This window comes from Bombus pyrosoma, linkage group LG14 (assembly GCF_014825855.1).
Source record: "Bombus pyrosoma isolate SC7728 linkage group LG14, ASM1482585v1, whole genome shotgun sequence".
NCBI lineage: Eukaryota > Metazoa > Arthropoda > Insecta > Hymenoptera > Apidae > Bombus > Bombus pyrosoma.
This window is the reverse complement of record NC_057783.1, coordinates 4,552,705-4,576,845: the sequence shown is the minus strand read 5'-3', so window position 1 is coordinate 4,576,845 and position 24,141 is coordinate 4,552,705. Positions and strand designations below refer to the sequence as shown.

The window sequence follows — 24,141 nt, the reverse complement described above, 5'->3', positions numbered from 1 at the left end:
GCGATCTACTCTAGTCAAATTATTTCTTTGTATGATATATATATATATACATGATTATATACGATTATGTGTATTTAACTAAAATTGAAATTTAAATATATTTGGATAATTAAAGTTGAAATATACAGAATATTTTTACGCAATGGTCGCTAGTCATCGTCAGTCGATTTCAGGAAAATGGTACGTACTTTAGAGTGTGAAAGTTGTATGCCAAACTCGGGTGTCGGAGGCGTCCCGGGACGTCTCTCTAGTGTAGGCCTTTGCGCCCGGGTTATGTGTGAGAATCGTGGAGTGAATGTGTTGGTGTGCTTGTTTTGCCATCTTTTCAGTTTTAAATAGAGGTTTCCGGGTAGGATAGGTAGCATATTTTCTGGTACGAGTGTTAACTATAAGTAGGTAGGGCCGGGCAGGTTGGCACAGTCTTTCGTCGGGTAGGCGCGTTTTCGCGTGTCCAACCTGTTTCAGGAAATTTGATTTGAAAAATTGACGGTGAAGCTAGCATCACGAATGGAGCATACTATTTGTCTTGAGCCTTGCCTATCGATTTTTCGAATATCGCGGTCGTGGTCGCGAGTGGGTTCCGAAACGAACGTTTACTGCTCGAGCTTGCACATGCGAACGGACAGTGGTCGTTATGATCGTTGGTCGTCCATGTGCACTGGGAATAGCATCCGCGATTTATCTTTTTATTTTATATCTTTATAAGTTATTTTTTATTTTGCGATTAGAAAGACTTGAGCCTAGATTTAAGTTTCAGCGGGCATTGCGCCCGAAGTAAGAAGAGGCTATGAGCCGAAGAGGCCTGGCAAACTGCCGTTCAAGAGGGCAACTACCAATGGCTCTCCATCCTCTGGATCATCCAGAGCATGAAAAGTCATTCTCGTTACTACTTTGTCACTATGCTCGCTTTTAGTATTTGTAGTAGTAGTAGCAGTAGATCTTTTTTTTTTTTGGCCGATGGATATGTCGGTCCATCGTCACATTGGGTAAATCGCGGTTTTTCTTAGAGTTGCGATAAAATGATAATCGCGTCTGCTTTAGAGTTGCGAATTACGTGATTGTCTTTTGCAATTTTTATTATGAACTTTTAGAACTTCTTAGAGAATTATACGTATCAGAATTTATCCTTTTCTATTGTTTAAAATTAGATTATAAAAATATTAGTTTTTAATTAATTTTATAGTATCGTCAGTTGCAATATCAGAATATGTGAAGTAGTTTTTCATATAGTAAATAGTAATTTTCACTGAATTCACTTTAAGAGTTAGCGTTGCGATAATGAATGATCGCGTTTTGTTAAGTAGAGTTGCGTTTACAAAATACCCAAAACCCTTCGACTGCATTTGTCGAAGACTGATCCTGAATCACGCTATACAGCTACAAGAGTTGTACGAATGTGATTGTTCATCAGCAACCTCCTAAATGGTTGCACTAGGATTTCCACTACATTGGGCAAATCACGATTTTTTTTATTAATAAAATACGGATAATAGTTATTAAAAGAGAAGAAACAAATAAGAAGAAATGTTTAATCATTGGTAGTTTAATTACATATATCTCATAAAATTGAAATAACTTTTTTGTGGTTTGTGTCTGTTTCAGGATTCATCGTGAGATCGACTGAAGTACAATTATATCATGTATCCCACACAATACTCCAAACAATTTCCCATTCCTTCCCTTTATTGCATTTAAATTTTTGTCTAGATAGGTTTCTTTTATATGGGATGCCTGTAAATAGACTTTGAAATTTTTCAAGTCAGAACTCGTAGAAAAACAGTTGAGAAATCTGATAGTTAGGATAAATAAAAGGACCTTTAGATTTCTGATGAGTAGGGTTTAAAGAGATCTCTAGGTTCGTGGTAGGAAGGTTTCTACATATAAAGACCCGTTTAGACCCTCATAGTCAGAGTTTATACAAAATTTTTTATTTTATTTTAATCAATTTAAATTCAAGTTTGTTTCAGAAATGTCTACAGGAACGAAGTATTTCAAGATACAAATATACGACACACTTTGAAGGAATCATTTCATAAAATACCCCTTCTCCCAGTCCCTTTATTATATTAAAATATTCGTGTAGTTAGAACTCATGAGAACTTTGGCTTTTTACTAGGCAGATTAAATTGGATTATCAATTAAGTAGGGGTTTTCTTGAAATTAGCAAATAGGATGCTTTCAAGTTGCTTGCAATGCCTTCAAGTTGCTTTCAATGCTTTCAGTGCTTGCGATTAATTGTTTGTTAAATACATGCATAAGTAAAGTACTATTTAGTAATAGTAGTAGTAGTAGTACTAATAGTATTTAAGTTTTATATCTTTTACTGCCAGATTTAGCTGTTCGTGTCAGTCTTTTAAATGTTTCTTTTGATGTTCCTTTTGTACAACGATCAGAGGTTTGAATGTTTTGCAAACGCACATCAAAAGAAAAATTTCCTTAAACTTTTTAATGCAACATTAGTCAATGTTTTCGTAAAAGGAAGGGTGGATGGAATCGTGGATAGGGAGGGTCTCCACTCGCAGCAACCTCCACGCGGTGAGACCCGAGTAATCGTCATTATTTTATATATAATTACTATATTATAATATCGCATTACTATACGTAATACAATTATTAATTATATAGCAAATAATACGAGCTGATTGGCTGCGATTGCGATGGTAGTCTTTGTCATTCGATTGGTTGATTAAGTTCTTCGGCGTAGTAAATCGCAGGAGATGTAAAATACAACTAATTTTTTTCCAAGTCAGTATTTCAAAACCTGAGATGCAAAGTTTAATGTCACGCCCATTGATAGGTATCGGTCTTCGTATTACTTTTTAAACATTTTACGAACTGTAGATGGGGACTAAGTGCAGGTTAAAGAGACTGTTGTGCTTGTCGAATTGCATGCGACAAGTGCATCGTAAGCGAATCGTTGCACTGATAGCATTATAATACTTCGAGGCCAGTCTTCAGCGAGCATGCTTTCGATTTCCATTCCTATCCGTGATTAGAAAGCCAACAGCATCTTAATTCCTTCTAATGACTGCGAATACTATTACGATTCTTTCTAACGAACAACTACTATCGAAACCTGACTTCTTCCTATCACGAGTTATTAATGACGCTCGTTAAAAACAAGTTAAATCTTCTTTTTCTTGAAGCAAAGTTCCGCCGGAGAAGATACTAATTTCTCGACTTTCGAAGACAGTGTCATCGGGACGAAATATTGTATTCATGCTAGAAACGAACGTTTTCAATGTTCAAGTGGCTCATGTATCTGAACGTATCTGAACGTTTATGGAAACCTTTTATGAATATATTATATGTATATATTTTATGAATGTATCTCATGAATATATTACACGAATAGGTACATTTTATGAATATATCATGATAATTGAGCCGCTCTGAAACCACACTGATCAACTTCATGAATAGAAAGATACAGAATAGCAACGATGTTATAAAACTGCCATTTTTTTTTTTAATTTACTTTGGAATTTATTATTATTGTAATGTATTATTTATGCCATCTTCTTGCAATGATTGATATGATGTAAGTTATTTGTTTCTTGAGGACTGAACATTAATCATATTCTTATGTAATGAAATAAAGAAATTAGTAGAAAGTTGAGTAGCTTCTGATAGGCTCGATCGTAATCATGTCGTGTACTATGCAAAATATTTTATATAACATCCATGGCATAGTCATCAAAAGTTTTTAGAAGTGTTCAGACACTTTGTCAAGCCACTGTAGTTGCTTTCGTTTCACTGGTGATCAGATAACTGGAGAGTAAATAGCGACGCGGTAGGAGTCTAGGTATATTCGAAAAGCTAGCCATCGATCGATAGATCAGGAGATCGAGAATGTACCTGTTTCGCTTTGAATCGGTTCATGTGGCCAACACCGGCAACTATCAAGGCCAGTCAGTCACTCGATTACGCGCGTTTCTTCTACGCCCAACGTGAAACCGACAGGACACACGAGCCTTCTCTACTCTGTAATGGACGACCAGGCATTAGTTTACGTCGGCTGTTTTTACCACACTCGGGACACCTGCTCGTTCGATCGCCGTGAAAAAAAATTTCGTGCCCGTGAAAAAATTCTTCACGCTAGCACGAAACCCGGTAAATGGTCAACGAACCCGTTTAACGTGCTTTCCTTCGATTTTTCACTTCAACTCCGACTGATGTCGCGTAGGTGATAGCCATTTGATGAACTGATAGAACACCAAAAAAGAAAATGGTAATCGAAAAAGGTGGATAGAACGTGTCGTGATCGCGCGGCAGTGATTAACAAAGTGAACACGAGCACCTTATCAAGGAGACAAATTGCATTGAGCGCAGGTGTGTCTCTCGAACGTGTATGCATATGCATCGAGTTGCTCGCGATCCAACGAGGAAAAATGTAAATTATGATAAGCGTCGTGATCTTCGTGACGACTGTATGATACTCTAGTATCCTTGTTTCTTACTTGTATCCTACATTCTTTTCTCTTCTTTTTTTCTTTTTTTTTTATTTGTGTTAGTGGTAGAGTTTGATGGCAGAGTTTAGATTATCAGACGCAGAGTCGTGTACTCTTTTTCCAGGAGGCTGTGTTCAGGTGCTCGGCTAACGACATCGTTAAATTTATCGCAACATTTGACTTCATTAAAGCTAGCAAATAAATTATCTGCCGGTCGATTCCTCCCTATGGAATATTCTATTTTTCCCGGGAGCGCGTGTGCGAGTGCGTGGAATGAAAATTACATGGGGAACGTAAAGTGGGCGGTCCTGTAAACGCAAGAACGAGTTCACCAGCAGGCCAAATAAACGAGAATTAAAGAGTACCGGCATGGAGGACAGTCTGCGATCCTTGCAAAAACTTTCTGGCCTTCGAGCCTGCAAATTAACTCTGTTTCATCGACGACCGTCCTTTTTCAATCTTAAACTTCTACTCTTGCTAGAGGAGATATGGCGAGGTCATCGTCGAACCTTCAAATTGATCAGATTTCAGAGTATACGACTAGTTCTGATCGTAGAAACAAAAATTTGAAAAAATCTAAAGGTAGATAAAGAGCTTGAACCTCGCCAGGAACGTAGAATGACAATTCAGAATTAGTTTTCTTCGTTTCACAGCTGCAAGTGGAGTACCATCAAACTTATTAAAATGACAGGATTCGGATAATTTGTTTTTGCAATTATCGAAAATATATATGTGCTATTGACAAAATAATTTTAAATTTTCATTGAAATAACAGGATGGAAATTAATGAAATAGCAGGATGTGCCTATCCTTTTGCACCATGATTTTTGGTGCGCCATGAAATTGTAAACAGCAGTACATAAAAATTCTATGAAAATAAGTCTACGCGTGTAGGAAACACGTAAGGATCTAGCTGCGGCTAAATCGATCAATATATCCACTTAATGTTTTAATTGTGACTTTATTATATTCCATCAAGAGTAATTCACGATTTCTATCTTCCTTCCTCAGGCGGTTCTCGGAATTTTCCACTTTCCTATTGTAATAGAGGAGCGCGCTAGAGATACAATAATTTCACAGTGTCGATGGTTGCACAAGCCTCCTCTCCTTTTCTAAAGTTCACCTCAAGAGACCTGCTAATCTTCGCTCGCGATCTTACGAAAACACGCGCTAATTAGCGGAGCGCGTGGCTGGTCGCGGACCCAGGTGGAAAGAAGGAAAATCGCGTGGGTGTTCGTAAAAGAAGAGCGTGTAAAAGAACACGAGAGCAGTTGATGGGGGAATAGAACGAAGTATAAAAGTATAAGCTATGGAGTGTACGAGAAGTGCCAAGGCCTTCTCCCCGTCCACTTTCTAACGACAATCACTTTTATGTAACGGCCATTATTCGTCCTTTTTTATTACAACAAACGTAACATACAAATCCGCCAGAGTTGTGTCTGTTCTTCTATTATAATATTTATTGTTATCATTATTTAGGACAACGAATACTTCAGCCACTATAGGATCGTATGTATTGCAGGGATGATCTCTTTTTTTTTTTATGGGGGTTTCTGTTACGCAGCCCCGTATAGGGGATACATGTATACAGCCTTTTCGGATTTCTCCGACCAGGGACTAGAGGACTCTTTGGCGATCGACCGGTTTTACAGGCTGCCAGTGTGTTTCCGCGGAACAACGTCCGCTCCGAGTTTTTCCACTTTTTTCCGGCAACAACCCCTTCACTGCCCGGATGACTTCTCACGTTCGCCCTACCGCGTTCAATTGCTACATTTTTACAGACAAGCTCTGCACGTGTTTCCTCTCGACGTGCATGCGCGGCCATTATTCGCGAGCGAAAGAATAAGGAGATAAGACATCCGGGCACAGAGGGATGCCAGGACACACCCTGAACACGGTCGTCGGCTTGCTGACGCGAAAACGATCGAGCCTTGCTGGAGGTTGTTTTACTGCAGGTTAACTATTTCCTCGGTGCACATTGCGAGTGTATAAATAGAGAACATCTTTATTATTGATTAAATTTATTTTGTAATGATCGTTCGATAATTAAAAGTAAAATAAAACTTTGAAAATCGTTTTAAGTACAAAAAATATCTCTTTAAATTCTGTATTATGGAAAGACATAGAAATGTAATTTTTCATGTTAGCAATTACTGAATATAAATATCCTATTTATACATTCGTTATATGTTCTCGAACTTTTCATTCGTTTTTATTATACGTATTAGATTGTTCGGAAAGTTTGTAGCCTTTTTGTTAATAAATATATTCTTTATTGCGTTTGGTAGGATTAGGGAACAATTTTTATTTATCTTCAATTTCTCTCAAGTATCGAAATGTTTAATTCGAACAAATGTTGCCTCTGATTGGGAAAAGAAAGCAATTAATTACAAATGTTTCGTTTCTCAACAAGGCGATATCGAACTTTGGCTGGAATATTTAATATCATTTACCTTATCCACGAAATATGACATATTATCATAACTATTTATTGTTCATTTTATAAAATGTTTTCATTGTTGACACAGTTTTATCCTTCTAAGACTTTTTTCTAAAAAGTGGAGGTACTTGATGGTGACAAGACTGGCCATATGTTATTCAATTTATATCTTACAAATTTTACTACAAACTATCCAGTTGTTTCGTATTATTTTGTTATAATTGTCCTATAATTGTTATTTATTTTATAATATTTTATTTTGCTCTTTGGAAAGTGTTTTTGGAAGTTGCGTTTTTTAATGAGCGATTCGACAAATTTACTAGGTGATTAACCAAAGATTTGTTATACAAAAGTTCACCAAGGCTCGATCAATTCACTGTCGTTTAAATTAATCTTCCCGCTGTTAATCGTCGTACACATATTTCCATTATACTTCCATCAGCTTACAAGTTTCTACACAAAGCACACTAATTTTTCGAATTATCGTACATTGTCACACAATCGTACATACGGCTTCCTATGTGATACGCGTATACGAAGATACGAAAAATAAATGGATTCGACCTTTCGAAGAATTAATTTACTGTATAAAACTATCGTCGAAACGTATCCAACATCAGTCGATCGATTCTCACAGAACCAACTCAATATAACTATATCTAAATATATATATATTTTATACACATGTAATAAATAATCGCTTTGCAGATTGCATAAAAGGTAATTACAATGTAACTTTTCTGCGATCTGAAATAACCGAGACACGAAACAGAAAAATTATATCGATCTCTGTAATCCTAAAATTAACAAGTATATACATATTTAATTATTTATATTTTTCTATACATTTCCATATTTCTTCTCGACAAAAGCAACATAACACTTTTTCTTTTTTGGCACTTCGTTATATAGTTAGCGCTATTTCTCGATGATAATTCTATATCTCGTGGCTACCGATAATCGATAGGTTGCAAACGAAGGAAATCGCCTCGAGAAAAAAAATCTCGTCATCGTTAAAAGTCGTTCTTCTTCTATTTTTTCCGTCTGGTTCCTAATGCGATTATTTTTTTGCGGAACAAAAGAAAAGAGTCACGAGATACACGGTTCAGGGGCCGTTCGCATGACCTAGTTGAACTCAAAGAGAAAAAGAAGAACGAGAAAGAGAGAAGGAGAGCAGAAGAGAAACAGGAATGGAAATGTTCGTCCCGACTGGAAGAGCAAACGGAAGTCGATATTAGTTCACGCGCCACTCGTTGAAACGGATGTTCGAGATCCGACCAATAGCTGGCTACGTTCTCCCGGCTTCCGATTTTTAACTAAATAAATTATTTACAACAGCCATCGCTGATCAAACGACGGGTGAATTAAATGCGAATTTTATTCGTTCAGGTACGCGTGGAAGGAAATATCGGGTTGTTTGAAACGTTCGTAGCCTTTTCATGATTGCAAGATGATCATTTGGTAGAAATTTTTGTGAGATAATAGAATAAATAATAAATGATAAAACAAATTAGTAATTTTAATTGAACATCAATAATTCCACTTAATACGTTCGATTACATTTGAATCATTTACATTTATCATTTATTCTTTGGAATCTTTCAAACACCATTTGAAACAACTGGTTGTTGAAAAATTCTCTGAGAAAATAATCTAATAGCAGAATATTATTACAAAAAGAAACAACGCATTGATTATTCAACAAAATTCTAGTTCTATACAAATGTGTCATTTTCCAATCATTCTTAAATTTCGATTTTACGAATTTTTTAAACAACCTGAATACAATCACTTTATGTACAAAATTAAAGGAGCCCTAACTGTTTACGGTTTCAAAAACTTCGTTAATCTATTTATACAACTTAATAATTGCAACTTTTCGTAAGAACTCTTAAGAACTTAACTCTCATTCGATTCAACGAAATTACGTAGAACTTTTCAGGATGGTTCAGTCTCTCATTCGTAACTCTCGTATCTCCGGATATTAACGATTCCACGAGTCTTGGTCGGTTAATCGAGAAATCGAAGACCGCCTTCGACTTGCATTCGGCAGGTGTTTCGTGCGCGAGAATCGCTTGGTGAATGGAAATTACCGGTTTCTCCTATTCCCTCTCTTTTTCTCTTCCTCCTCATCTTTCGATTCGATGCGCTCTTTATCCGTGACGTCGAATCACGTTCGTGGACTACGCTAGGCTCCGGGGAATCTCGTACAAAAAACAGAACGAAAATACAATAAATAAGAAAAATTGACAAAACCGCGCTCGCAAAAACCTTGTATTTCTTCCTGTACTTTGCCAGGCATCGTCGATGCTCGTGTCGCGTGGAAACGTCTGATCGGAACCTCGAATCGAGCACAGTTCAAATCCTGGAGAGCAAAAAAACCAGCTGCTCCAGGCAGCGACTTTCTCTCGACACGAGTGTGACGATCCATCGCAGTCAAGCGAGCGGATTCGCGTCTAAACTGATCGATATCGATCCTTTCTAACTTCACGATTCGGTCTATAATACCAGTAAATCTACGGAATCGGAAATCGAAGTATCAGATCTGGCGCTTTTCTCTGTGACTCTAATCACTCAAATCTGGGACAGAGTATGTTCCTCTGAAAGGCCTGCTTTCGAACATAGAATTTCTCAGCAGAGACACATCAGAGCCTCAGACACCGAAAACTCGAAGACACCATCCCCTAACACAATTGAACTAATATTATTAGTGGAGCTTCGTAAGTTACATATGTAACAGCAACGTGTTCGCTAAGAAAGAAAATTAGATTTTACGAATCCACAAGTCATCTGATCATTTCACGTGATATTGCAAAGGAAGATTGTAAAGAAAAAGTGTATAAGCAAAACAATTTGCAATTTGTCAAGTCGTTAATATTATCAGTTAGTAAGTTATTGTGCAGGAGGATCTAGGACTTGCAAAGATGAACCTCGAACACAACCATTACTTTAAATAATGTTTCTTTCTCGTGGAAGATCTTATGTGAGGCGTGTCGTTGCCTTTGGAACTCGCAGCATCCTTCCACGTAGTACTCCTAGTAGGTGTCACAGGGTCACTGAACCTCGTTTTGGCAAGAGGAGTCTTCTGATTCTGATCCTGTTCAACGTCTCCCTCGAAGAATCGACACATTTCCCTGACGGGAACGGCCCTGGCCCCTCTGTTGAGATCGTGAAGCGACCGGGCACGTTGTTTCCCTCTGGGACTCGGTTTCGAAGACGTTCGACCGAGATCTTCGGTGCTTCTAGCCAGTCGACCGCCTAGCCTAGACAGAGATTCGAACAGAGTCAGCTTCTCTCGTACTGGCACGTAATGGTCTACCCTTTGACACCGTTCCAAGAGTCTGGCCACGTCCTCCTCGCAAGGTGGCTCGGTCAGAACCGACAGAGAGGTCGACGACCTAGGCAGGGCCGTCGAATTGTAATTCTCCGCGAGTTTCGAATTCTGCGACAATTGTCGAGGCACTGGAATCCTCGAGGATAATTGGGCCAATCGTTCCTTGCGTTCCTGAAGAGTCTCTACAGTTGTATTAGTAAACTGCTGTGTTTGAAGCAATTGGCTCTTCTCTCTGATACTCCTCCTCTCTCTTGCACGACTTCTTCTCTCATTCATATCCATTCTAAGTATACCAGGACTCGCGTTACCATTTCTGGGACTGTTATTGTTCCTCTTATCATCCTCATTCCGATGATCGTCTTCGAATCTGACTAAGGAAGACTCGTTAGGCTTCACAGGAGGTAATCTGATAATGATGTTCTTCTCGTTTTTTAGTCTAGAAGTTTCATAGCCGCTATCGTTGTCCTTCTTTATGGATGTTAGACAATAGCTGTCATTGTCGTTGCCAGAGTAGAACCTACTCCTCGATTTCGAACCATAAGTTTTTAGTATATCGTTGTTGTTCTCTTCAGCTCTGTCTTTTCGTCTCCTAGCATCTTCTTCTAACACTCTTCTACTTCTAGCTTCGTTCTCTCGTCTTCTGGCTTCTTTATACCTTTGGATCCTTTGTTCTCTGGTATCTGGTTCAGGAATAGACACTGCTGAGTCCACGGAATCCACGCTGGAACGACACACGCCGCTCCAAGGAAGACTGTCGTCACTTCCCTCGCTGCTTTCGCTGCAGCCCCAGGTCCTGGTCATCGGCTGGTCCTTTGTTATTATCGTTGGAATACTTCGAAAGTCGCCTAACAGATCTTCGTCGCTGGAGTTACTACTGGACCAACCACGTAACTCGCTTCTCGCTCGTCGTCTGGATTCTTCTAAGATCGTCGTTGTTGTTCTAGGCTCTTTCTCTGTGGGAGAGTCACTGGTCCAACAGCGTAACTCGCTTCTGGAACGTCTTCTGGATTCTGTGGGACTGTCGGGTAATGGAACGGGTCCCCTTGGACAGATGGTCAGAATCTCCAGGAAGTTTAGACAGCGTTGTGCTCGAAATGGTGTTTGTCTGACCAATTCTGCTGCGATTGCTCTCACCCAGGACCAGTACACGGGCTCTGAATCCGCCTGTAAAACAGAAAAGTAGTTTTGTCTTAACAAATATTGGATATACTTCTTAGATGTCTTCTTCAATACTAGATACATAGATTTTCTGACTTATATATGGGTCAATGTAATTTCTATCCAGATGTCTCGAATGTAATTCGAATTCCAGTGAAAATCTGAAGTGAAATTATTTGTTATTTTTCCAATAGGATTCGAAGAATATGTTCAATATATCTTGTGTAAATATTGTGTAATGTATGTATTAATTATTAGTCTGCGGATGTTTGTGCAAATTCATATTTTTGTCCATATATTTAAAGAGATAGAACCTAAATAAAGATTTGCTTTATACATCGAATGCTATAAAAAGTATACTTTCAATACTTCATATAAAGAGTTCACTTTTGATGTTGCATTCATTGAATATTATAGATTATACCTTTGATGTTTTCTACATGGTATTATAAAATGTGAGAGGGATATTTATGCATTTGAGTCGTTTTACTGATGTTAACGAATGGTGTTCAGTTGACGAATCTTTCCCTTTTCCTCGTTCATAGTTCATGTTTCTCATTCTAATGTAGCGATCGAAATTCTAGCCACGTCCTATGTCATTCGTTTAATGGGTCTTAGAGAACCCTCGCTACTATGTAATTATTCTTGAAATATTCAAGGAAACCGACGTTAGGAGTCTGTTAGCCGATTGTAAACTCAATTACAGGCTATTATTAAGATCTGTGAATGGCGACTCAGGCTTTGTTGCTTCGAGCGAGACGCCGCTGGATGACCGCGCGAACGTCCTTTGAGTCAGTAAGGTAACGAGGCGAAGGAACTCGTTTGCCAGGAAAGGAGGATGGTGGGACTCCTTGACAATGCCGGGTCATGGGAGAGTGGCGCGCGGATCTCCCACGCGTCCGCTTATCGTCGTGATCGCTCCGGCGGATTTTGACCTTGCCTACTGACCTTATTACCTTCCGCACCCCGTACGGATACGAGTTACGTCACCTGCTCGCGACCTTCGCGTCTCTTCCTTATCTTATCAATCGACCTTTACGAATTTTCCATTGGTTCCTTTCAAAACCTTGATAAACTCAATTTTTTATGAATTTCTCAATTTCATTACATAGCTACACGATTAATGTTCAGTTCTTAAGAAATAAATGACATTTATACAATTGCACATTAATCATGTATCTGGATAATAAATTGGCAAATTTACAAGAAGAGTTGATTAATTTAGTTTCTGAGAGGTTCGTCTGCAGTGACTCATGAAGGTATTTGGATACTTACAATGGAAGACTCATATGAATTATGATTATAATGTATTATAACTAAATTTTTTGGCATTTCATTAACAGTAGAAGCAATCTGGAAATATACATGAACATTTCCTCTAACAGCGTTAATGAAATTTCAAAATGCTGCCTATAACACATGTATAATATATTCATAAAATATATTACAAGTGTCCAAATACATTTTCAGCCATTTGAATTCGAATTTCAACCAAAGTCAAAGAAAATACACTGCTGGATACAGATAATTAGCGCAGAAACTCAAATGAATCGAAACTTTTGATAAACTAAGAGTCGAGATAGATGGTAGGATTGTATAACTAGATAGAAATCGAGCTGCAGACGTTGGCAGAGCGTAATTAGAAATTGCGGCGTTTAGCAAAACAGGAGCTTTGACCAAGACGAGAAAGTGTTTGCGGGCGAGGAAACGGATCGTGCCGCGGATAAAAGCCATTTACATGTAATTACATTGCGTGTTGCGGCGAATTATTCTATCTCGCCTGTCCACTTCTTTCTTTCACGTCCAGGTTCCTGATACTGTTATGCCTCGAATTACATACCGACAAAAAGGTCGAAATCTTGAAACACTGATTCGAATCATTTAACATCTAACGTCAAAAGAGAGTCAAGCCTCCGATTTTTAACGTTGAAGCTGTCAAACTAATCAAAATGACCAATATCACATTCTTATTCTGATATTAATGTGTACTTTTATTGAGATAGGTATAACCATAAGATATAATTACGTGTATCTATCTCATTTTGTCATTTCTACTTTAATTATAATTAAATATGTATGACATATTTAAATACATTTTATACTGTACCTACAGTGGTTTGAACTGATCGCCAACATGTTTGCTGATAAATATCTTTAACCTAGGACGTCCAGCGTTCGTAAAACATAAGCTTTCCCAAAAATAGAATTTTTGTACAAAGCTAACAATTTGTTTTTAAATAAAAGAATAATTTTAATGAGTAATATTCAGTGACTGTAAGTGAACAAATTAAATACTGATTCAGGTTTCTATGAGAATGCCATTGAAGTTCAACATGGACATAAACTAACTTTCCCCTGCCATGTCTTAAACCTTCTAATACCCTACGAAGGTTAAAGATCGTTAAGATTGATATCAAAAAATAATTTCTCTGTCTCTAAATTCAGTAGCCAATAAAAAACTGAGAAGTTACCCAAAAAGTGGCGAGAGTGTGGCCCTGCGAGTTGCTGAGTGTGAACCCAAGAGCCAGTGCGTGTGGTTGACATAGGCTGGGTGCTGCTTGTCGTAGGTTCAATGCCCTCAACGGGAGCCTGGGAGTACCCTCGACCCAAAGCCATCCCATTCTGATGGATACGATCCGCCTCTCACCTAGGTCCTCCACGTACAGTTCGCCTGGAACAAACGAGAGAGAAAAAAGAAAATTAGTCTCTTAATACGGATCAATCAGTGCCACAGCCCAAAGTGATTCGAATTGTACTGATTGTTCATGCAGTACTTGCGGATATATGCGGTGGCCTTTCGTCCCAATCATATCTAATTAAAAGTACCCTGTCGACCGTGCATAATTTATCCGTAACTGAAAGTTGTCAGTGCGTTCAGTTGACATTCCCTTTGACTCGTCCGTTGACTACGACTTCAATTTAATAATATGTTTCGAGCTTTTTCTCCGCCCGAACGCGGGCGGATGAATCGCGTAAGCTTAGGTAATCAAAAGATTGACGTCATTCAATTGAACGACGTAGGAGTGAGGATGGTCTATACGTATCGCCAGGCACCCTAGGTGCTTTCTCTCTTTACGGTTCATCTCCCCTTTCCCCGGCCAATTACCGTCGGAAACAGTACCTAAACACACCCACGTTTCGTCGACCATAATGACTATTTCAGCCATAAGATAGAAATAGATGCCGGGATTCCTGCTACACCCTTGTCGTCGACGTCTTCCAATTTTACGACGCGACGCCACTAGGGAACCTTCTACATACACGTATGTGTATACAGCTCTGTTTATAGGTATTGAGGTATTCGCTGGTTTTATACAGAAAATGATAATTGGTCCAGATTGTTAGAGAAACAATTAATCTAAATATGCTTGAATTATTTTGCGATGCTTTTTAAAGCAATTTTTTAACATTTCTTCTTTATTCGGCGTCTAGATTGATCGAATCAAACTCTTTCTATTGCTGCTAGTTATTATGATAGATTATAACACATACTCGTGTTTCCTCTTACATGAATATGTTATAGTAGGTGTAGGTTAATATATAATTTTTCATTGTAAGACATGTAGATATCCATATTTCTACCACTTTGAGGATGTAACGGTGATCAAAGTTTGATTGCGAATCTGAGTCACAAGTTATATTGATTTGATGTTTATTAAAGTAAACTTAAGCTTCTTGTATGCATCCGAGTTAAAATAAGACACAGAGCTAAAATAATGTATCTAAACACGACAGATGATTCAAGATAACGTTTAAACGTATTTCGATTTGTAGAGAGTTTTCACAAAATTGTTGTCCTATAGAAATTTTCGAGTTGTCGAAGTTCGATTGTATTATCTCGCCTATTATATTGAACACTCGGCGCAGAGTAACACGAGAAGGTGCACAAAGTGGTTGGAAAACGAGTCACCGGCTAAGTACATCCATTAACCTTCCATGAGGAATTCCTTATCACGAGCGAAGGACGTTCACGAGTAAAATATCGGGAAGGACGCGATGGACAGGATTCCAGACATTTTTCAGCCCAATAAGGAAGTAAATTGGCGCAGAGAAACTACGTGGAAATCCTTCACCTGCATTCCTGACCGCTTGGTGTACGTCCACGCGGATGGATTCGACGACCAGCCTACGCTCGACGACCTACGACACACGCCCCCACCTGGTTTCCACGGAAACCAGCTGATGGTCACCGAATAGCCCGCGATCATTTCCATATTCGCATCGATTGCCACTGCTAAAGATAGAAACGTCGGGGAAACACCCATGATGACACAAAACATTTTTAATTCTTTTTACCTTACAGGGTATAGAGCTGCACAATTTAATAAATTACGTCGGGAATATAGCTTCGAGAGTGGTGTAAGTGGATCACCTTGCTAACAGAAGAGTATTTGTGGAATTCTGCGAATGTAGAAGATATAGATTTATAAATATTATAGTATATATCGTTTATGAAATTGTACAAATCTATAAAGTTCTAAAATTTCACATCGTGAATGAGATAAAAGTCATTGTTGAGTATTTTTCTATTTTAAATTCTGCGGAGGTTGTGATTGGTCTGATGGCTATTTATGTCTTGTGCGTCCTTTAAGCTACGATGGGTGAAATTTCACCCTTTGTGAATTTCGTGAGTGGAATAAGTATAAATGTGATGGATTTCTACCTTCTTTTAAACTCTACATCGATGGATATTTATACCTTGCTTAGCCTTCGACAGAAGCTATCAGGGGTGAAATTTCACTCCATGCCATTTTTGTTTGAATATTGTCGTCTCCTAATAGAATTGCCACAATGTTATTTATAACCTTCGCAAACAATCACCTTTTTGCTTTTCATTTAATATTGGGTAATAATAGAGTATTGGATTTATTGATTTCTAGAATAAAAATATCGTACTGGGGTAACATTGTATCCACGATAAATTAATCTAATAGATAGCTTTCAAGAGATAATATTACGCCTGGATATTAAATTGATGTCTTTTTTTAGAATTCGGAGCAGTTTGAAACGATAGGAAATTATTTTTTACTCAGTCGTTAACTTTAGTTGTTCAGTTCGAGTAGAATTATCATTCAACTGTTCAAGTTGTTCATTTCGAAATATTTAATAAAATTCAACATCTTTCACACAAAAGTTACGTCAAAACTTTCAATTGCAGTATTTTCCCGTCACTCGGTATTACATCGATAAAGTGCGAATTAAAAATCGTAACGCAAGTTCTGTGGTTGTTCTTCTCGCTCCAACGACTATGGAAAACTGCACGCGGCGTCCGCATAAATTACACTGGCACAAATTACTGCATGATGTCTGTAAATTATTACGAAGTGACAGGTCTACCTATCAGGACGCTGTAGCGTCTCGTGTATAGCAAATCCTCGACCGTTTTTGGTCCTATTCCACGAGAGATTGAGCGCGTCATTATCGCGAAAGTGTCGCCATGATCGATCGTATTCTCCACTACTAAACGTCGATGGAAAACTAAGCCAACGGAGTTTCGCTCGCATGAAAATGGAAAATGAAAGCAGCTCCGAGCTACGCTGCCGTTTCTGGAACGAATTTTCTAATCTCGCTCTAGCTGAAGCACGGTTCCGAATCGCTTGGTCCGAAACATTTCTGCAACGGTGAATCACACGCTGCTTTCAAGGTCAGTCTATTTGTCGGATACAATTACGGACTACGTGTGATTTTCCAGGAACGGAATTACGAAACGTGTGAATCATCGTTGACTTTGGTTTTTAGGCGTCCATCTTGCAAACAGAAAATTATAGCCAGAGTGTTTCTTTTTATTGGTAGCTCAAAAGCGAAGAAACATCTGTTTGAGGCGGGAAATCGGCGAATCGTGTTTTCTGCCCGAAGAGATTCATTTATGAAACCTTTTGAACCAAGAAATTGTGTATACAGTCAGCCACAAATGTCTGTATACACTTCTTACATTTTATGTATCCGTTTTATCGGGAAAAGAAACTTTCATTTCGATTTAATATCGCAACATCGTTTTTAAAATGTTCAATATGATGCAAAAACGTATATTTTATCTTAAAACTCACAAAAAGATGGGTTTTGATAACATGAAATTGATTATTGACTTTTAAAATCGTTCAATTATTATTGCGTTAAATTAATACAAAATTTAATGGAAAAATACAACTAAAGCAATCTTCTCTGTAATGCACCAAATTTAAAGAATCTATGTAAATGTCTACGATCGATATGTATGTATGATATATCTTTCTGTTCAAATGGTAGTATTTCGAGGGCAGAAAACATGTTTCGAATTAAAGAATCCTAGAGAGTCAGCATCCTCTCTCTTTCTCTCACGGTCCATTAAATTTGAGAACTAGTATATACGCTAGGCAGTTGTGAATGGCTCATAAATAAGGCAAACCTTCTATAGACCCGCATCCTGTCGATCCAAAAGCTCTTCGACGAGAGTGTATACAAACCAGCAACTCTTCTTGCCTTATTTCAGTGAGCTGAAGGTCCAATCAAGATCAAACACCGTCGTTCACGTATCGCATAATCAACCAAAATTGAACGGTAACAGATCTTCGATATGACAAATATGATTCTTCGATTCGATAAGGAGAGAGGTGTATGAAGTTGGATATTCTTCCCTTATGACATTTGTTCAAGGACAGTCCCTTTTTCCATTCACGAACACTTAATACAAAGATGTATGAATATTTATGAACATACGGAAATGCTGAAGCATTGCGTTGGTTGGTTCTTTGCGTGGAAGAGGCTTAAACGTGCCTCGACGTATGTTTTATCTGTCCCTCGTGGCTGGCCCACACCACAGTGGCACGTTTCACTCAGGAAACCGTTTATTTCCTCAGATCCTAGGATAACGCATGACTGTCACGTATACCGGGTGACTCTTTCAAAAATCGATGCCGTTAACTTATTCTTTTCGAAGCACAGTTGTGGGAGGTATGCCTTTGATCTTTGAGTTTGCATCCGTAATTTTAGAAAGTCGATCTTTTTCTTGGAATACAGTGTCCTTCGAAAATTTTCGATCACTTTTGATATTTGTGACTTGCAGAAGAAAATGAAGTTAAAGATATTGTAATTCGTTATATTAGGAATTTTTGTCACAGAATTTTCCAATTTGAAATTATTTTACAAATTATTGAATTTATTGAAATTATTGAATTATGTAATTATTCATTACGTAATTAACTGTGCATAGTATTTATAATTGTTAGCTATATAGGATTTGATAATGTTGTATCAGATATCGAATCGCCTAAACTCGAGCTACGATAATTTGATAGAGACCTTAAGTCGAGACCTAATTCTCGACTTCTATACGATAGAAGAAATAAGAAAAGTGTCACTTCGACAGTCGAACGGAGTCCGTCGGTCTCACGAAGATCAAAGAAACGAAGCTTCCGTGCTTCCCTTAGGAAGTACCATCCTCGTTTTCCGTTGCTTCGGTCAACATCGAAAATCCTGTTTAACAGTCCTCCATTTTTCACCTTGTACCTTCACGCTCATCTGCCTCCTGTCAGTCCCGGAACGTCATCCTGGTTAAACAGGGCCCCAGACGTTTTTACCGCCATGGTCCTGTCCCCGCAAACGCCATGAATTATTTATTCGTTGATGAATCGCCGGCATGAACGCCCTCGGTTTTCCTCACGTTTTTCTTTTTTTCTTATTTTTCAATGAATCCACGTGGTGTCCCTTGTATTAAATTAGCATTGGCAATTGAATCGAGTCTAAATATAAATAATATTTCTGGAATATTATAGTTCGGGATTTTAAAGTTAGGTAACGAGGATCTTTCTGAACACTATAGCGTTTGATTAGTTTCGAACGTAACTTTCACGTCAAGAGCGAATAAAGTATGATTTCTATCGTGTTCATAGAATAACTTGAATTATTAGAAAGGTAAAAAAAGATGAATAGATAATTCAAGAACGTACGTATAATCTGCAGAAGGTTATTTTTCGCCCAAAAATAAATTGAAAATCTATAATAAAATACATTCGTTTGAAGCCTAGAAAATTGTACTCGAAAATTTATCGATATCGCGCCAATTCTTAACTAAGCAAGTTCAAACGTACTTTCCTAAAAAATAAAACCCTAAACAACAAATTTATCCTATATGTTTAACTTACATTCACGGGTACATCAATTAACCAGTCGTCCAGTCGTATATTCGGTCAAAAAGTTGCAAAGTCCACGTGTTCACGTTGACAGGTTTTCAAACTCGACTGGCTTAGAAACAAAGCTCCATTGACAAAACTCTGTTCCACATTTCCAACTTATCTTTGCACGTATTACATAATAAAATAACCTTCTGTCTAATTATACCGCGCAATCTTCCACGTCTTATATTATTATTGCTACTAGTTAACAGTCACGTGGCGCCAATGTCGCGTCGTCGATAAGCGTTAACGAGCGAGTCAAAGCTGTATTTCTCGGACTTCTTTCGGTGATTTGAGCGCGACCACAAACCGGTAGTTCACGAGGAAGGAAGTCTGCATCACTCGGAGGTGAAATGCGACGTGAAAGTGGCGAAGCTGTAATGTTGGGACGGAACGAGCGGTGGACCAGGACGGGCTGTCACGAGACCGGAAGCTCCGCTAGGAACCAGGAAGCGGAGGTGGGAACCATATGCATTGACAGTCGTCATGCGAGTCGTACGGAAGATAAAACAAGCAAGTTATAATAAAAACGGTCACCGTTATTGCGTGCTGTTACTTTCTGGTGCACAGAGTTAACCGTGACAGTATAATCCAGCTAGTTCATGAACCAGCGCTACTGTTTCTCTTCGGGCATACCTTCCTCTTCATCATTCTCGTTACGAAACTTAACGTTTTCCCATGATTAATACGATCGAATTGGGTCGGTATTTATCTTCATTTTCTCACAAGCACTGCCTCAAAACACGGTGCATTGCTTCACCGATTATCCTGCTGTTATACGAACCGCTATTAATAAGACTTTCGTAACCGTCATAGTCTACCCTCTCTAAAAACACTGTCATAGTAATTGGTCCCTCGAACTGAAATGCATCAGCGAACATCAGTTCCGACTATTGCTGCATACCGTTAATGAGAACCGGTCATTAAGGTTTTGCTGGTCAAAATCAGAAAACGACATCGATTTCCATTGACATTCCGTTTACGTTCCTTCGCAATATAATTTAGCAATATTTTGGTAATACCATTTAACGCAGAATGAATCAAATAAGTTTCCAGTCTGTCTAATCGCAATATAATATGGTGATATAACACCATTTGTACAGTAAAACGAACCAAACAGAATGATTTAAATTTGACTTTGCTAAAATTTTTAATTCAAAGAGATCGTCTTATACCTCTCCACCCAGCTTCGAAAGAATTCAATTCGAGAATAAGAAAGTACAATCTTCCCCCTTTAACGTAACTCTTTATGCAGGTCGTTATATAATATTTTCTAGTCAGTTACTATAAAATTAATTATTTCTCATTATAAAATACTCTGGATATTTCGTTATATACATCTCTACATTTCGCATGTTTAAATTTCCCATAAATGCGTAAAAATCCACGGTACAACAATAGCAGGTACACGATAAAAAACACTTCAAATCATTTACCTCCATAGCTTCTACTCTCCGCGAAGAAGGCTTTAATATCGTCGAATATTAGATTATTATTAATTATTGTAATCGTTAACGAGCAACTACCGAAGATCTTTGTTTCGGTGCGCAACGGAATATCTCGGTGCAACGTTCGCGAATCGTTACGTCGGCTATTATGTAATCTCGGTGCGCTTTGGCGCCGGGTACCTCGATACTAAAAGCACACCTGTGAGTCACCGTGTGTCTCGTCGAGCGAAACAAACGGTTCGTTAGTAGTAATTACGCGACGAACCCGTTAGGTACGCTTACGAGGGACCGTTCTTTTTTTCGCGGGACTATGTTTGCACCGAGCGGTTCCTCTACAACGATGAGAGATTCAGGACTAACCACGCGTTCTAAACCCTTTACATTAACGTCTAGCAACTCTCCTAATGAATTCTCAGCCTTTTTCCATACTCTATTAGGACCACCTTTTCCATCCAGTTCTTTCTGCCCATGTGAAACCCGCCGATTTAAAAGTCTACGAACCGTACGAGTCGCTAGCTAACGGTTAGTTTTGACTTTTCACAATCCCTGCACAATGGGTGGCAAGAACGCCTGCTGGAGAAAGTCGTGAAGAGACTTCAGGGGGGACACGAAGCTTCCTTCGTCCCTTCGTTTGGAAGAATTCTCTGTAAGGGGGCTCTTTTCAAGACGCGTCTTTCCTTTCCCAGTTTTCCACGATTTTTCGTGGGTCACGCCGCGAGCCATTCCCTCAACGATCGGGTATTGTGTTTGGAAATAAACAGCTATCGGGCGTGACCTTGTTGCAGTTTGAACGTTCAGAATGTTCAGATATTAAGTTGCAATGCGCGTAATATGTAAGGATAAATAAAATTTTAGATGTTCCTGATGTTACGCAGAAATGAATCTTTAGATATTTTGTGATGGCTTTACTTGCCTGTAGTATATGTAGTATAGTAGGATAATTGGTAAGAGAAGTGTTTTAATATGTTCACAATCCGGGGCAGAAAATACATACAAGAAAAGAAGGTGCTTCATCGATTAAAATGTTGCATAGATTATAACTATATCGCGGATGTTATACAAAATCAGGTTTTCGTGAATACCACTAAAGAAGCAGAGCTTAAATCGAGATTTGTCTTACTCTCTCTAAATATTATAACAGTTCTTTACTTCCGTGTGTATACATTATGTGCATCTTATAAATTTTGATACATTTAAATTTCCCATAAATGAATAAACGTCTACTTGTAACATGTTATTACATCAACTCTTTAAAACTATTTTTTCTTTCTATAAATACTTTTGTATTTATAGAAGCACCATTGAATATCGTCTCAGAGCTGAGAATTTTCTCCTTCGCATAAAGTTCGGATTTTTTAACACTTATAAATATATAAACGTATACTTCCCAAGTTAGAATTCAGTGAAGTACGAATCTTTAAAAATCGAACACTTTATACAACATAACAAGTATGTTAATATATTCCTCTGTGAAAGATGCATTTAAGTATTCATTATTCCCTGATCGAATAAGCGGAAAGAGGTTCATTAATTATTTCAAGGCACGTTCTGTTTGATCCTAATCCGACATTGAGCTTTTTATACCGAAGTGGAAAAACTAGCGATTCGAGGATTAAAATATGCGTAGAAAGGGCACGGAAGCAAAATAGCCGATCTGTACCCTTCCTTCTGCTCATCAATCTTCGCATGGAAAACACGACGATCGTCTTCGAGGCGAATCATTTGTTAACTAGCTTTTCGTCCCCTTACCTCGCACATTTAACGATCTTTAATCCTTCTTTCTGTACTTCCTTCCGTGAGACATTTTGCATCGTCGAGATTAAGTTTGTACGTATGGGAAAGATGTTTTTCTGAAGATTAAATTTGACAATATCACTCATTAAACTTCGCCATGCCGTCTATTATCAACCACACTGATAACTGAAAAGAAGAGATTTATTAAAGAAGAAGAAAACTACTAAAAGAGAAATTCGTTATAAAAGGTGTGTATTGAACGCTTCAAAAAGATTCATAATGAAAATATCGATCATCACGGATAATTAAAACATTCATCTGACTTTCTTATGTATATAAATTCGGCGAGACTAACGTAAAAATTATGGGAAATGAAAATTTAGCATTTGTGGAAGATCACACGTAGACAATTTTTTAATGTATACATTATTTTGAAAGAATCCGTGAATGAAGAGACAGAAATGAACTGACAGTTCTTCTGAAAGACGTTAGATAATCGCCGAGAAAGTGCATCGAATGATACGAAGATTACTTTGATCGAATATGTGATATTTTACAGAAATTACGTACGGTTGAACTTTTAGCGACAATCTACGTAAAGAGAACAACATTTCCTCTGAATTTCCCTTACTTCGCGCTTGATTATTATTTTTTCGGTCGGTCCATCGATCGAGCGTTTTCCAACCGGAAAATTATGCGATAAACAACCGAGGATTGTCCGACGAGTGACAAAGGCTATTGTTAGCTTCGACAATGAAGAAGAGGAACAATCGAGAGTGACAATCGACAAGAAGACGTTGTAGAAGCTATCAGACTTGGTGGAGATCTAAACAAGAATTCTTCGTAGAGTTCTTGTTGTTCAAGTTTGAGAACAGAGACAGTAATTGGAATACTTGGAATCTACAGGAAGAGGACGACGCTGATATCAATTTTGCGTTTGATTATTACGGTTCATCCTAAGTTTTTTAATCTTAAAAGTTCCTATCGGAAGATTCTCTAGATTTCTCTGTAGTAGTTTTATTAGAAATACAAGGGAGAAATATTTACGAGATTCTTACTATAGCACAGACTATGTACATTCGTTACAACATAATTCCTCCTATCGTTGTACGTAGCTATGAGAACTGCCTCACGAATCAGTATTTTCCACTCCTGTCTTTTATCAATCATCTTGTCTATTTTATATTTCTCCTTGTTTGTTTTTTCTTCTTATTTCCTTTTCGTTGTTATCTTTTGCTGTTGTTGTTCCACACTTTTTGTAGCAAAACATCCATCTCGTTCGTATCGATAAATTACTATTATTGTCGTAATCTCAAATGAATTTCAAACAAGACGATAATTTTGAAGTACAATCGCCGATCAACAGAGGAAAGATTTATTCGATTCAGGAGAGGAAAAGCCAAGAGGAGAAAAAGTTCCCAAGGAA

The 24,141-nt window shown here is 38.1% G+C and overlaps 2 protein-coding genes across 3 annotated transcripts in view; one reads left to right on the top strand and one right to left on the bottom strand.

Moving 5' to 3' along the window:
- LOC122574788 (general transcriptional corepressor trfA) overlaps nucleotides 1-24,141 on the top strand; it is a 133,079-nt gene that overhangs the window by 10,725 nt on the left and 98,213 nt on the right. The gene's annotated exons all lie outside the window — the stretch shown is intronic.
- The window catches only part of LOC122574784, a 53,954-nt gene continuing 31,342 nt past the window's right edge, over nucleotides 1,530-24,141 (bottom strand). Inside the window, exons 2-3 of the mRNA XM_043742786.1 lie at nucleotides 13,855-14,054; nucleotides 1,530-11,389 (exon numbers count right to left, since the gene is read on the bottom strand). Of these exons, the coding sequence (XP_043598721.1) occupies nucleotides 9,836-11,389; nucleotides 13,855-14,054 (1,754 nt within the window). The 3' untranslated portion in view covers nucleotides 1,530-9,835. The remainder of the gene's footprint in view (nucleotides 11,390-13,854; nucleotides 14,055-24,141) is intronic.